This window comes from Corticium candelabrum, chromosome 18 (genome assembly GCF_963422355.1).
Source record: "Corticium candelabrum chromosome 18, ooCorCand1.1, whole genome shotgun sequence".
Taxonomy (NCBI): Eukaryota; Metazoa; Porifera; class Homoscleromorpha; order Homosclerophorida; family Plakinidae; genus Corticium; species Corticium candelabrum.
In genome coordinates, this window is record NC_085102.1 from 76,358 (window position 1) to 91,944 (window position 15,587).

Below are 15,587 nucleotides of genomic sequence, written 5' to 3' on the forward strand. Positions count from 1 at the left end.
ACTCTACAATCAAATTCATTCAGTGCACTTTCCGGCGTCAACACCTAACAATGCTAAATTCACATGTAATCATATTGAATGCTGATTGGTTGCTACTATGCAATGGAGAGAAAAGTGTTGTTACGAAGCACATTTCGAGGGTCGGTGCTTTGCCATTAATAGTTATCAAAATATCCGGTTAATAGGTGCAAGCCTTGTCAGTTTTATAGCAGGGATCTTCAATCAGTATTATGCTCAACAGGAGAAAATGACTGCTTAGATCGGCGAACAAGAGCACAAACGTCATTATTTTAGCGCCTTCTCTGTTACTAAACTAGCTGCGAATGAAACCGCGTTCTTGAATCAATGTACTTGCGCATCCAGATAAAATTTACTCTACAACAGACAGACACTCAAAGTCTGCTGCAAGTACTGAATAATTTACTCTGATAGTTAACTATAGTTTATAGTATATATGACCGCATTTGATTACTTCTGACATGTAGTCATTGGGATAGAAGAAGGGCACACTTAATTAATCTCCTAGCTATCCCTGACAATGACACATCTTGCTATTGCCTCTAGACAGAGACTACGGAATACTTTTACTTCAGTCTCTAAACTACAACTTGTTGTACAATTAGTAATGATTGGCAAAGGCCATGCAGGCAGAGTATCAGAATGACAGGATTATTTACGTTTCTCTATGAAGTCTAGCGCTTTGCACTAAAATAAAAATGAGTTAAACTAGAATTAAAAACATTTCTATGAAATGAGGAGAGATGTAGGGATTGCATAAAAACAATAGAAACAAGTTTTACATAGTAGTGGTGATGTCATCTAGTTTTCCAACCCACTCTCCCAACATTATTGTCCACAGGTTGGAAAGACTAGATGACGTCACCACTACTATGTAAAACTTGTTTCTATTCAGTGTTCTCCCCAGGATCTTTTAGCAGATCGGCTCGCTCTGCCTTATTCTAAGTGATAAAGTTTTTGCTTTTGGAATAGGTTGTTTAGATCATCCAGAAACCAACACGTGACAGTACTGAGAGTAAGACCGCGTGTGGCATCTAGTTAGCAAACATCGTACACACTCATGCATGCAGCCACCTATCAGGCTTTCATACCTAGTTTTCATGTGCAACTAATGTATATACATGTCAGCTAAGTGCACGTGAATCATGTCAGCATCCTAGCAAACTACTATCTTCCTTCGTGAGCAACGTTGTCGAAGATAAGAGCACCTGTCAAAACTTTGTTGAAAAAGGAACGACAGAAGTGAGCATGGCATTAGGTAAACGTGAACTTTATAACGGAGTATCCCGCTCCTTTCATTTCTGGGGAGAACACTGCTATGTTTTTATGCAATCTCTACCTCTCTCTTCATTTTTCATAGAAAATGTTTTTAATATATAGTATAAAAATATAAAAGCAAAGTACACTATATATACTACCTACCACGTAATTCCCTTCCACACCACAGTGCTACTTCAAACCCAAAGAGCAGTATGTAAGCTCATGTAATAAGCCACAATAGTATGAACTCATGTTCTTGTGCAAATATAAGGGAGCATGATCTACCCAGAAACGTAGCCAGGCATACACAAAAGTCACAAAAAAGCAGCTAGCAAAGGAGTGTGGTCCATTTCTTTATCAGAGTATCCACCAATCTCTGATATTTGAAGTTGTGTGGTATCCTTGTATTCCGGAGGTTTAGTTAAGTACTGTATACTAGTGTACTACACAGGTACAGTACACATAATGCTCACTCATAATGGAGCGGCTCCCGGCTAGAGCACGCTAGTCTGATACATGAGCATCAAGTAATCAGTGACTAATGTACAAAGATGAGGTGTTACCGTTGCTGTGGAGTATATCTCCACTCACCAAAACAGCTGACTTCGAATCTGTCTAGGCCAGAGCTACCTAACTAAAACAATTACAATAAAGCAGCACTACAGTGCAAACCCTCCACGTGCCATAGTTTTGCAGCTTGAATGCAGCTTAGTCAGATCCAATTAGAAGAGCAAGAGAAAAAGACTGACATCTGGTCACGTAGTTGCCTCAATCAGTGATCACGTGTTACACCGTTGCCTAGCAGGTCGATCGGTTGTACATACTATACCTAGTGTTTCACATGCCGGTAATAATTGCACGATTACATAATTATAAGCTGAGTTGATTGAACCTATCATGAGACACCATACAATGCATAACCTTAGACCTATATATACATCGCCCTACAAGTTACAGCCCAAAGGACCATGTTTCTCAATTATAATAGGCCTTATGCGCATTCGTACGATTTAAATCAACAACTACTATAAAAGGCTGCGTGGGCCCAAAAATGGGTTTAGCTTCTCATTTTCGAGTGTCACATTGTGTATCATCTAGCAAACACGTAATGAACCATGTAAACTGATCTTCCAGTAGGTTGTTTGGTAGATTGCTCGCTTTGTGTTGTACTGCGTGACTTGAGAGATGTGTTTAGACGTTTAGCTTGCATCTAGCTAGTTCAGAATGCGCCGTTGTTTCCAGTGTTGACTAGAATCTGTTAGTGAGATCACACCAGTTTGTTTAGACAGGTGTTTTCTACAGATTCGGATGTAACTGACATAATGTCCTCACTGCAAACCAACAGTCAGCACAATACGCGTAATCATGGCTTACAACCTGCTTAGTAGTGGGTCCTCTTCACAGTCGTGCAGTTAATGCCCTAGGTCCAACACAGAGCAACCTTAACAAGAACACTGGTGAATAATTAGCGCTCCCACACAACTGTATTCGCTGTTGACCACGAATCTAGGCTATATCCGTGTTAGGTGATCATTGTTCCAGCAAATAGATAGCTGCATTGTCTTGCACACAAGTTCAGCTATTGCGCTACACGCCATGTGACACTCAAAAATGAGACGCTAAACGCATTTTTGGTCCCACCACAGCTATTTATAGTAGGTATTGATTTAAATCTTACGAATGCGCATAAGGCCTATTCAAAGATTTTGTTGCTTTAATGACATGGAACCACGTAACCTTTTTTCAAAACCAGCGTCTAGTAACGAGTAGCTTCAATTCAAATTACAGCGTTAATGCACAAAAGCTATGTTCATGTTAATTAATGTTTACCTGACAGGCACATATGCCGTTCTGTTTTTTTCAAGCTCACTCTGGTCTACATCTGCTCCTATTACAACTTTGTTGGTTTCCAGTTTTTCTACTGTACATCTTTGTTATAATAACTTCCTTTCTTCAAAATTCCATCATACAAGTAAACAATGGCTGTGTTCACACTAGGGATAGAAAAACCCTGGGTTTGCGCTAATTAATGGTAACACCCTGCTGTGCTATCATGGGCAGGTGTTGCCTCTAATTAGTCTTAATTAATAAATAACTGCTGTGTAAACTGTGCTTGCACTATGCTACTCAATTGCCGCCAGAATTGAAATGTCTTCTGACCGAGTTCCTAGCTCTTCAGGTTCTACCCCCTTCTCCGGGTTTCCTTCTTTTGAATTTCGCACTTCAAGGGCTATGCATTACCCTGACTTCCCTCCAACTCCATCATCATCAGCCATTACACAAACAACTATTTCAGGACCAGTAGGTATACCAGGTTGGCAAATGCGCAAAATACACCCACAATGCCTGTTGGGACTCCTTTCATTTGAAGACCATCATCAGGATTGCCTGTACCTAGCTTGTCATTAATGCAACCTACAACACTAGCACCAGATAGCTATCCTCACAGTTACTATACACTGCAACAGCAGCACTACCAGCAGCAGCAGCAGCAGCAGCAGCAGCAGCAGCAGCAGCAACAACAACAACAACAACACGATCACGAGCAACAGCAGAAGCAGCACAAGCAACAACACAATACCCCTGCACAAAGATTAGAAGAACTCCACCCAGACCCTAGAGAAAACAGTGAGACTTCTGCAAAGAGAAGAAAAGATACAAAAAGAAAGTCTCCATCATTCATGACTTCTTTACTTGACATATGGTCAAGCAGTGAGATCTTCAACCAACTCAGGAGACCAGGGTTGAAGAAGCCCATCTGGGACCAGATTCAACATGAAATGGCAAAGCTGGGTTTCACTAGAACAGGAGAGCAGTACAAGCAAGAAATATAAAATCTCTAGAAAAATACAGAGAAATAAAAAAAGCTGAATCAGCAGTGAATAATAATTCTTTTCCATACTATGAAATCATTGACAGTGTAATGGGCAAAAATCCCACTATTTCACCGCATTTCACGATTGAAAGTGGTCCTCATGGTAAAGATGATGAGGATGACTTCCTAGACGACAATGTTTGTGCAACCTCACCTGTTCAAGCAAGTAGTCCCAGAAATTACATACAGTTCCTTGATGATAGCTGTGATGAGAGTACTAGTGTAAGTGTTGTGACAGAAAAAGACCAGCCAATAGATCAGATCAGGAAAACAGGAAGAGAAAATGTCACGGAGCTGCTGCGGTATTTGAGGACATAGCACACACAATTGAAACAAGTTTGTCTTCCATGGAAGACAGATTTGCAGCAATGATGGAACGGCAGATGGAGAGAGAGGAAAGGCTACTGCAACGAATGCTTGAAGGAGACCAAAAGCAAAGCACAAAACAACAAGAATTCTTTCTTGAGGCTCTAAGAGTTTTGAAAGACCAATAACTTTCTTGTTTATTAATCATTGGACTACCATTGCAACATATGCATGCATTTGAGCAAGAGTGCTACTTTGAGTTTTCTATTAATAATGGGTTTGGGGTTGCTTAATTTAACTTTACTAAAACTTTAGTACTATAGTAAACTGCATGCAAGACCTATAAGAATAGTTTTAATATCATTTTAACTATCTAACTTGTTGGGTTTTTCTTAACTTATTACTGTCAACCGATTTCACTGCACGTACTCTAGTAGAGATTCTCTTGTGCTATCAGCGTCACTATTGCCTTGTAGATTATGACCATCATTGTCGTCCTCATCATCATCATCATTGTCATTGCCATCTTCACAATCAATGAGCCAGTCATCATCCGCTTCATCATCATGTGCAATACAGTAGTTGTGAAGAATGCAACAAGCAGTAACATGGCAAATGTTATGCAAGCTAGTGTCTTGTTGCTTATGCAGAATCCTGAAGCGACCTTTAAGAAGACCAAATGCCCGCTCCACCACAATTTTTGTAATGCTCAGTTTAAAACTGAAGTTTTGTTTATTAAGTGCTCCTGTCTGAGAATACGGTTTCATAAGCCATGGAAGAAGGGGATAAGCTGGATCTCCAATGATAAGAACGGATACCATTACTCCATTGGTGTTTACAGGTTGACCATTAGGAAAGGATGTTCCAAAACACTCAGCTTTCTGATACAACTTACTATTGGACAATACCCTGGCATCATGGACTCGGCCAGGCCATCCAACACAGATGTCAGTAAAGTACATGAAATAGTCAACTAAAGCTTGCAGAACAACCGAATGAAAATGTTTTCAATTGTAATACTCGTCCAAATAGTCAGAAGGACATTTCATAGGAATGTGTGTGCCATCAATTGCACCTCCAACTTGGGGAAATCCCTGTTCTGCTGAAACTTAGCAATTACACTTGCCAGTCGGTTTCCGCTGGATAGGCGAACATAGTGTTTCAACAACTAGTGCACAATAGCTCTGCATACTTGATTCGCTATTGTACAAGCAGTTGAACGACCAATCCCAAACAGATGAGAAACTGTACAGAATTCAGAATTCCCCGCCAACCTCCAGAGACAGACAGCAACACGTTTGCTTACCGGCACAGGGTCACAAAATCGAGTGCTGCGACGAGAGATATGTGGATGCAAGTCAGCAAACAGGCGCACAAAAGTAGTCTTCGACATACCGAAGTTAGCTTTCCACTCCCGCTCACTCCAGTCTCAACAGACTACATTTGTCCACCATGCCTCTGTTCTGGGCTTGACCATACAGTACGTTGAACAAAATGACAGCGATGTAGAGCCAAAAAAATCCTCAGTAATGTCAAAGTACGACAAAAACGGCAGACGACATGCGTGTGGTAGGATAGCAACAGCTGCCTAAATATCTGAATGCGACGGCACCCCTCACAAAAGAAATCCGCAAGTCGTGATGCAGATGTGATTTGTTCAAGAAACAACTACCACAGCAACACAAAGTAGAGTAATCTTCTTCGATTCATTGCTGTGATACGCAATATGAATAGACTGGAATGTTTTGACATGCGGTAACCCAAGCTAAACCCGGCGCTAACCCTACATTTCGGAAGGGCTACGATAACCCTGCTCTAACCCACATTCCTGTTGTAAACTGACCTGATTATTTTAATTGGTTATGCTAAGCAGTCGCAAACCCAGTTCTAAACCCTAGTGTGAACACGGCCAATGTTGTTTGCCGATTTTGAAATGTTGTGGCAGAACATGCATAACATGTGAATATCTCCAGCTGCCGTTTCTTTTCTTCACAATGCAGCCTCCATTCAAGAGAAGATTCTCTAAACTAAATATAGCTAAAGATGTCTTCTTTGTTTTTGTACCCTCATTTGTACATCTAAACAAGTATGAAACATGTACTTCCAGCTGTCTGTCGCCACAACAATTGCAAAGTTCGGCTATTGCTAACACCAGACTTAATCAATGATATAAGAACCATGCAATGTTTAGCTAATACCATTATATGATGCTTAACATGATGTTTTAACATAAAAAAGCAAGCACGTACTTGTTTCCACAGTGTTATCTATGCCTCCAAACATTCTTATATCTTCGAGGACTGCCTTTCCAGCTTCACTAGCTGAAAATAACATCATTGCCTCTCGTGCCAAGTCAGCAGCCTGTTCACAATAAACTGTCAGTAATATAGTAACTGTAAGTATTATGTACATTACTGTCATGTTATCACAATCGATGAACTGTAGACCATGAAGTGAAGTGTCTACGCAAATTCCACTACAAAGACAAAGTAGCAAATCTGATGTTCAGCACTGTAGAGAGCTCAGCAAACAAAAAAGGCATAGATATAATAAACATGCTGATTCAACACAAACTTTAAGTAATAACAGTTACACTTCAAACAGTCAACAGCTCCACAACAATTAAACAATGATCAATGAATGGACACAAAACCTTCACAATTCACCACACTTATCTCTGTATCTGCGCTAACTGTATTTTGTCAGACCGTGACCCAACAGAGGATTGAGGTACCAACACTGTCAAACACAGAATTCTGAAGACATCCGACTGTACCGTTACTACTGTCTATTCCCCGTCAGTGTGAACTCAGAAGTGCTCATTAGAGCACTAGGAGCTGCTTCAGTTGGACCATGTTACACTAATTATTTTATTCCAGTTGCTGATCTGTTGGTCCTACAAGATAATTGGATAATAACCATTGCTCCACCCGTTTGTCTTTGATACGAACAAGTATTATTCTTCCGTTCCCGTTATAGGAAGGCTTAGATTATTTGATAAACAGAAATGCCAGGCCTAGCGTTCGAATACTAGTTCTAGAACTGGAATTTTAGGGGGGGCAAAGTTCTATAGCGTTCGATTGGTAGTTCTGACAGTTCTAGAACTGTCAGAACAGTTCTAGCAGTTCTGCCTAGCAAGCTGGAATTGCTGGAACTGTCACGCCCTAAATGCAAAATTCCCAGAGATTGACGAAGTGAAATGACGGGTACAGATGCTGAGGCCGTTGTGGACTTTCTTGTTGGTTATAATGAACACTTGTGGCGACCATCTGCTTGCCAAACACCAGAAGAACGACATTTGGGACTGATTACAGTGACCTTCTTGGCGTGAGCAGCTCCAAAAAAACTGAAAGCGAGAGCACTGCTGATGTTCGAACAGACTACAACAAGTGGAGTAGAAACGTCATGCTATTTCGTATTGACGCTTACCGGAAGTATGAGCCTTTGCGCATGCTCAACTTTATGACAGTTCTAAGTGTTCATTTGCTAGCAAGAATTCCAACAGTTCTGACAGTTCTGGCAGTTCCAGTTCTAGAACTGGAACTAGTATTCGAACGCGCCCTAACAATACCGAGATCATTGCGAAAGTCCAAAAAACAGCGGAGATATTGAAGATTTTCAAAGTTTACACTTATGGGAACCAGACAGTAGTTCTAGTGTTCGTTATATCAGCTTGCATAACAACAGTAACATGGAAATTCATGCATCGGCTCATTTCTCGCCTTTTGGCCACCACTGGAGAAACCCACTCCATTCTCCTCTTCCTTCCGCATCTTTTCAGTAGCAAAGCTGCCATTATCAGAACAATAACGGAGCAAAGCCCTTCTTCTTCAAACATGGTAGCGGAATGGCCGTGCAGCAAAGGGGGAGGGCTGGCTACGCGAGACTAGTAGTAGTGGAAGCCGTACGGAAATACGTCATCAAAGAAGACGTGCTCATTAAGTATACAAACGCAGAAGCTAACGTCAAATGTGAATGCTCTTTGAAATTGAGATGAAGATGGAAGTCGCAAGATGCTGCGTATTTTTAATGTGAACCTGCCTTTATGTGTAATCAAGATCACATCAGATACCATGTGCCATGTATTGTCAACAACCGCCATAAAGACAACAAAAACATGAAAATACTAAGTCTGGCATCAAATATTACACAAGACTGTTGTATACTGGCATTCATCATATTCAACTGAAACACAAAAGGCTGTTAAAATACTAAAAATAATTCTGGTAATCTTGAATTACAAAGCCATGCCATTAATACCTGCATAAAATAAAAAAGGAAAAAGAGAAGAGCCATAAAAAGACTTAACACATTTGTTTCATAAGTTCTATTCAATAAACATGTATTCAAACAGAAACACAGAACACAAATTACTTACTTGAGACGTTGCTGGAGTTGCGCATATTCTTCTTTCTCTTTGTTACTGTGTAATGGCGTAACAATACCAAGCAGTTTACATAGCAACTCTACCAAAGAGACATGCAGACATTCTTTTCATGTCATACAAAAAGTGATATTGTTTACCAACAGCATTCTTATCAACATCAAGACTCATACCATCTCTACTGAGTATGAAGAACAAAGTAGCTGCACACAATGCCAGCCTCTAAAAAAGTACGAACAAAACATTGCACTGTAGCCACAACCACAGTATTTCCCAATTATAAAACACAACACACATCGCAAACATCACTTTGTGCATAATGAGCTCATCTAGCCTCGTCCTCAAACTCTCATGCAAATAGGCTAGATGAAATTTTATAGCAGAAAATTGACAACAATCACATAAGTGTCTGAAACAAAGCTGAAACCGATACACACATTAAGCTCTTGTGAACAGTAGTTACATATAACAAGCACAGTTCACGACTAATGCATTATCATATAAATTCAAAAAATAACTGATAGACAAAGCCTGTTTCGCTTGACTCATGATCAACTCACTGTCTAATGCTGCTCAGCGTCTTCTTTACAAGCCATTACGCAAATGCAAGTCATTGCTAGACTGTGCATATTACACATTAAGGCATAGATGTTTCACAGACACACACACACACACACACACACACACACACACACGCACGCACGCATGCACACACACACACACACACACACACGCATGCACACACGCACGTGCGCACACACACACACACACACACACACATACACACCTGAACCTGCATTTCAGCCATACCCACTATCAGTTTAGGCCTTGCAGAATAGATCGCCAAGCTGAGCGATCGTGTGGATCTTCTATAGACCCCATGCCTCTGGGAGGTGTGGCTCATTTACTATTACGTGATTACAAGCATCTGCCATTTTGTAGAGCAAAAGCAAAAGTGGTCACCTGATTCCATCTGGTTTCTGCGCGATCGACTGAGTTAAGCGGCAGAGCGAAGAGGTGATGTGAATCATTTTTGGTTTCTAGTAAATGGTGTTGGAAAGAGACCGTAGATCAGGGTTATCAAGCAAGTGAACTGGGAAGGAATGAACGTTCGTGCATTTGCAGTGGTGATTTAGCTTCAGATCGGGTTTATGTGCGATGTTTACCACTACAAGGTTAAAGCAGATTGGTTTCAATGTTCTTTGTTAGCATTCTAGGGAACAGCTGCTGTCACTATGACCACGACTGGAGGTTTCTCTCACGAGAGCGAAGAAGAAATTCGTAAGGTTAAGCGCTCTCTTTGATGAAAAAACAAGAAAGTAGATTGTGCCTGTTCTCTCGCAAACACTAATGCACTGTGCAAGCCAGATGACACTCGCTAGACTATGTAGATTGTGTTTACTTTGTCTTCAATGCGGCTCTAGTTTCTTGTTTCTTTTAGTGTGCACACGTACACTTGTCTGGTGCCAATGCATTCTAGCTGTAGACTTCCAGCATCGAAAATTTTTTAGACGTTCCTGCTGCATGATGTACTCTAGATGTATGTGTAGTTCTGAAGGCTGACTACTGCAAAATATCCTAAATCCACTCACCGTTTGGAATGCTAAATGAGTCATATAGAATTTCTCCGTCTATCTTTAACTTGTCTTGGTAGCGGTGGAGCGATTCCAAGTCAAGACTTTAAAGACAGTGGAAAACATCGCGCATGTGAGTGAAAAGCTCTGTGGCTTCTGCCCTTACAAAAGTGATTTCGAGGCGTGTTCAGTCACATGATTAGAGTACTATGCCCCTAGAGGCATGGAGTCTATAGATAAGTTCAATGATTTTAAGTCTTTCTGAACTAAATCAACCCAGCATTGTCGAGAACTGTGAGCTGGAAGTTTAAGTCAACTGCGTAGAAGCTGTTTTCAGAGACATTTACTGGGCATTCTTACACCGTGTCCCAACCACTGAAGTCGTCGTCTTTGAATTTTCACTTCAATGGGATCGATCTTCTTTTGCGGTGGCCAAATTTTCAGTGTCGTCGGTTATTTTATGCCATCTAGACACTCCAAAAATCGTCCTAATACATCTCATGTAAAATGTGTTCAGCTTGTGAATGTTTGCTTGGGTCACGGACCAAGTCTCACAGCCACACAACAACACTGGCAGAACAACAGTTTGAAAACTTTCAGTTGATGGCATAGAGAAATTTCTATTGGAAAACAGTCGTTTCGGCCAACAATTGAATGCTGTACTGGCTTTACAATTCTATTTTCAATTTCTCACAACATCCTCTAGACTTGTAAATCACACTACCCAGAAACAAAACTCATCAACAGTTTGTAAGTGATGGCCATTAATGGAAAATTTGAGCTTGCTTGTTGCCCACAATAACAACTTTAGTTTTTTTCAATGCTAATACTTGTACCGCACTTGGCACAAGTTTTATGCAAAGCATCTAGAGATTGTTGTAGACAACCAGGAGATCTTGCAATAACAGCTAAATTATATGCATACATTTCTTCTCCAATCTTGGTATGATCTTTTGCACAAGATCAATAATTCATGTATAAATTGCCTTTAGTTTTGTATTCAACCTCAATTATATACCACCCTCTATCGACCACACACCACAATCCATAACCATAACCAGCCCATCTTGAAAGACGTAAAACAGCAAAAAAAGCAAATCTCTACTCAGTTCATCTACTACCAGTTTGTAAATAAGTAATATAATGTACACCGTCCTGAATCACTCAATTCTCTAACAGCAAGAGATGTCAAACCGCTTCTTCTCTAACCCGGCAGTAGAGATCGCCCACACACACACCATCATTCTACTTCTTTCCACGCTGGAGACCAACTTCTTACATCCATGTCGTGCCACTATTTCACTGCTGGACTCCATGCACATGACCTCCATCTCCATGGCGATAACCAAACATAGACGTAAGGTCACAAAAATGAGTACTGAATTCAACATTGCAAGCGATCAAAATACTTTAAAAACATGGGAGTAGCACAGCAGTTGATCTTCGCAAAGAAACACAATGCTGTAGGCTCGCTCACACACACACACACACACACACACACACACACACACACACACACACACACTCACACCTGTCCTGTTACACCGTATGCTGTAACACAGTCACGCTTGCCTCCAAGAGGCAACAAGTCTGATAGTGGAATAATGCAAGTTGCTAGAAATCTAAACATCTGTAAACTGTCAATCCTCCTTTACTCTGGAACCGTTTGAAACAGTTTGAACATTGGACTGCACCTTATTGTTCCTTTATAGGTTTCTTTCTTCCTTCCATACGCTTGTGTCTCACCTTGTCACTCAGTCTTCTAAAGGTCCTGGTACTTCACATTGTACATCCCTGACTGCCACCGGAGCATGTATTCCGATCTCTCTCTCCAACGTTCCAAACCATCATGACACAATGTACTCCATCCTGCTCTCGACCTCACAGCCTCATCATACCATTGCTCTTCTGATACTTCAAAGTCTTTAAAGTCTCTCTTCTTGTCATATCTCTTCATCTCTTCTCTGAACCACACCAGGGTTGAGGCAACCATCCAAATGAGGTTGATTTCGGTATTCTATGGTCTGGCATCCTAGCTAGGTGTCCCAAACATTCCAACCTTTTCTTCTTCACTTTCTCAGATGTAGTCTCCTCATCTCCCCACCTCCTCCTCACTTCTGCCATTGTCATGTGTTCAGACCACTATTGCCCATTGGAAATGCACAAGATATTTCTAATGCATTGATGGTGAAAGGTGTTCAGCTTCTTCTCTTGCTTTCTGAGAAGGACACAACATTCTGCTTGTGAATACCTCTTTCCTTAGGCCAGGTGTTGCAAACGATAGCCCCATTTATAAATAGCAAAGATAGCACAGAACCTTCTCATACCACCAGTCATCAGTTATCAATACCTCTTGAACCCACGCAACCATTAAAATTACCCAACATCACTTAACACTCATTCGATAGAATAGACGAGACAGCAGCTTGAAGATGGTCATAGAACTTATCTTTAACTTATCTACTTGCAGTGAATGTAGGAGCATAGCAAGATAGTATATGCAACTGTCCATAGCCAATCTCCAGAGTAGCAGTTACCAACCTTGAGCTCTAAGCTTTTCATTCACTACCACCCGCCTTCCATTCATTTATAGCTTCTCCAGACAAGACTATGGCAACCCCCCTCACCTTTCTGCCTTACATGTCCTTCGCAAAGAACATCCCTGCCAGCTGTCAACACAACACTACCTCCAATTCTATATGCAATTCCAAGCCATTTGGTCTGCAACACTCACTTGGTATTTGTCCAGTTCATTATAACTTAGTCTAACTTTCTCTCATCAATGACACTCACATCACAACCAAAACATCTAGCAATCTCAATAGGTCCCCAAGATCAACTAACGTTCTCACATTCCCAGATCCCGTATGCCATGCACAATTTTCACACATCTGACTTGATATCTCACCCTGAGAAGGTTGCAAAGTCTCTGCAGGGGAAGCCTTGGCATGAACTGAGTGATGCCATCATTCAACACCCTGTACTTAGGACAAAAACTTCAAGACTCTAGTCAGCTTTAGCCTATGTTCACAGAATGAAACATTGTTGCCCAATGGTCACCACAGGGAGGTACCAACTAATATAGTTCTTATAAGAACTGACTCCCCACACACACACCAGTGTAAGACAAATCATCTCTTCTTTAAGTTGTCCACGGGCAACCATACATCAAATTTTTAGTTGTCCAGTCATTACTCTCGTTGCTCATAAACTGAAATGATCCTGAAACATATTATCACACGAGGTGTTTTAGTTAGGGTTAGGTCATTGGCTCATGTCACACACAATGTGACATGCTTGGAGTAGTAAGTAATGCCTTGCCAGTTCTTTCGTTGTCTCAAGTCTCAATACTTGTGGCATTACAACCTGTCAGAAGCAGACTTGTCGCTCTAAACAGGCAGTTTCCATCTCCTTAGATGCAGACAGGCAACCGAGATGCAGACAGGCAACCGATTTGCAGGGCCATCATGTTGGTGCTCGCTGAAAAATCCCCCAAACCACCAAATAAATTCCCCGCCAATATTTCATCTTCTACGGTAGTCATCTGACCAACGACTGTACAACCGTAGAACCGTATTTATACTCGATTAGCACAGATGCAAATGAAGCTATTCCGACCAATAGATGAGAAGTGGTGTCATTACCAACCAATAGATAAATGTGATGTCATCTTAAGGCTCCGCCTCTCTGTTTGGTAGCTGCTAATGAAAATTTGGCCATTGGGCGTCCATCCTGTACACGGTGTTTAGTCCTTTGCTTTACATAAGGTTTACCACATAGAAACAACGCTTAGTCTACATTTGCACATACATGTTTTGCCACCAACAATCAAGCATTTAGAGAGCAAAGTTGCTGGATTCAGGCACCATGCGGTAAAGTGAGTGTGGCTTAACAGTCGCGTGGTGTTGTTGAAATATCACTATAGTGTCGTCTTCAACAGAAATTTGGCGCTCCACAGGAATTTGCAAAGGGTAACGTTCAATGTCCATGACAGCGCGTCTGTTTGTCAGACGAAGCAAATGGCCTGTAAGTGTGAAAGTCTGGAGATGCAGCTTTGCCTCTTTGTTTAGAATAAGGAATGCACTGGAAATCTTAGCTGAGATCATTTGGTTGGGCTAAAACCTCAGTATGCAAAACATTATCACGTGACAAGATATGTGATTACATACACTGGCCGAGGGTTAGCACTGTAATGTGCTTCTCTCTCTATTCATTATGACCAGCGATATCTACACATGGGCTGGCATGCTAATTACACTAGCAATAGCAATGACCGCATGCTTGCTCAGGAAGAAAAAGTCATGCTGGGAGGTACGGTAGCTGTCAGCTAGTTGTCTCTGGGGAACCCTAGTTTGCCATTTCAGTTGCCCAGACATATTTTGGTGTCCTGAGCGCCCCACCAATTTGTCATAAACCACACACATACACACACACACACACACACACACACACACACACACACACACACACACATACACACACACACACACACACACACACACACACACACACACACACACATGCACGCACGCACACACACACGCATGCACACACGCACACACGCACAGTGACACTCCAACCTCATCTTTGTGTGCATCATGTAATGTAGCAAAAATCTTGCTGCTTAGATCACTTGCTCGAAGAAACATGTGAAATGAAGACTTCACACACAGTTCTGCAAGGCTACATGCACTGAACACATCCAAATAGTTAAAAACAACAAATCCATCTGATGCTACACGTAACAGTAACACAAATTCACCTTAAACAACGAAGAGAAACAGTTTGGTCATCTGACATTCCTTGAACTAGGTAGTCAAATGATTCACAATGCTAAAACACATAAGACACAAACTTCAACCTTTGAATCGCTGCTGTCTTTTAACAGTAGACGCTTGTTTAAGCAAGCCAATAATACTATTGAGTTAATTAATTAGAAGAGTTGACAAGCAATAGACAATCTTTCCATGCTACAAAAATGAACCATAAACTGTCTTATCGATGTTACAGAATACATGTACTAAAACTTAAAAGATCAGTGTCAGAAATGTCTCAATTATTAACAAAACAATATTGCATTAGTACAATGTATAATGATTTTTGGTGCCATTAACTGCAATATAGATTGCAATCAATGACACCAAAAATCATGTCTACTAAAGTGTCCATA

At 41.0% G+C, this 15,587-nt stretch overlaps 1 protein-coding gene across 1 annotated transcript in view; it reads right to left on the bottom strand.

Moving 5' to 3' along the window:
- LOC134193633 (wings apart-like protein homolog) overlaps positions 1–15,270 on the bottom strand; it is a 32,457-nt gene extending 17,187 nt beyond the window's left edge. Inside the window, exons 1-6 of the mRNA XM_062662472.1 lie at positions 15,180–15,270; positions 14,998–15,109; positions 8,984–9,065; positions 8,838–8,925; positions 6,875–6,935; positions 6,709–6,820 (exon numbers count right to left, since the gene is read on the bottom strand). Of these exons, the coding sequence (XP_062518456.1) occupies positions 6,709–6,820; positions 6,875–6,935; positions 8,838–8,925; positions 8,984–9,065; positions 14,998–15,109; positions 15,180–15,217 (493 nt within the window). The 5' untranslated portion in view covers positions 15,218–15,270. The remainder of the gene's footprint in view (positions 1–6,708; positions 6,821–6,874; positions 6,936–8,837; positions 8,926–8,983; positions 9,066–14,997; positions 15,110–15,179) is intronic.
- Between the last annotated feature and the right edge of the window lie 317 nt (positions 15,271–15,587).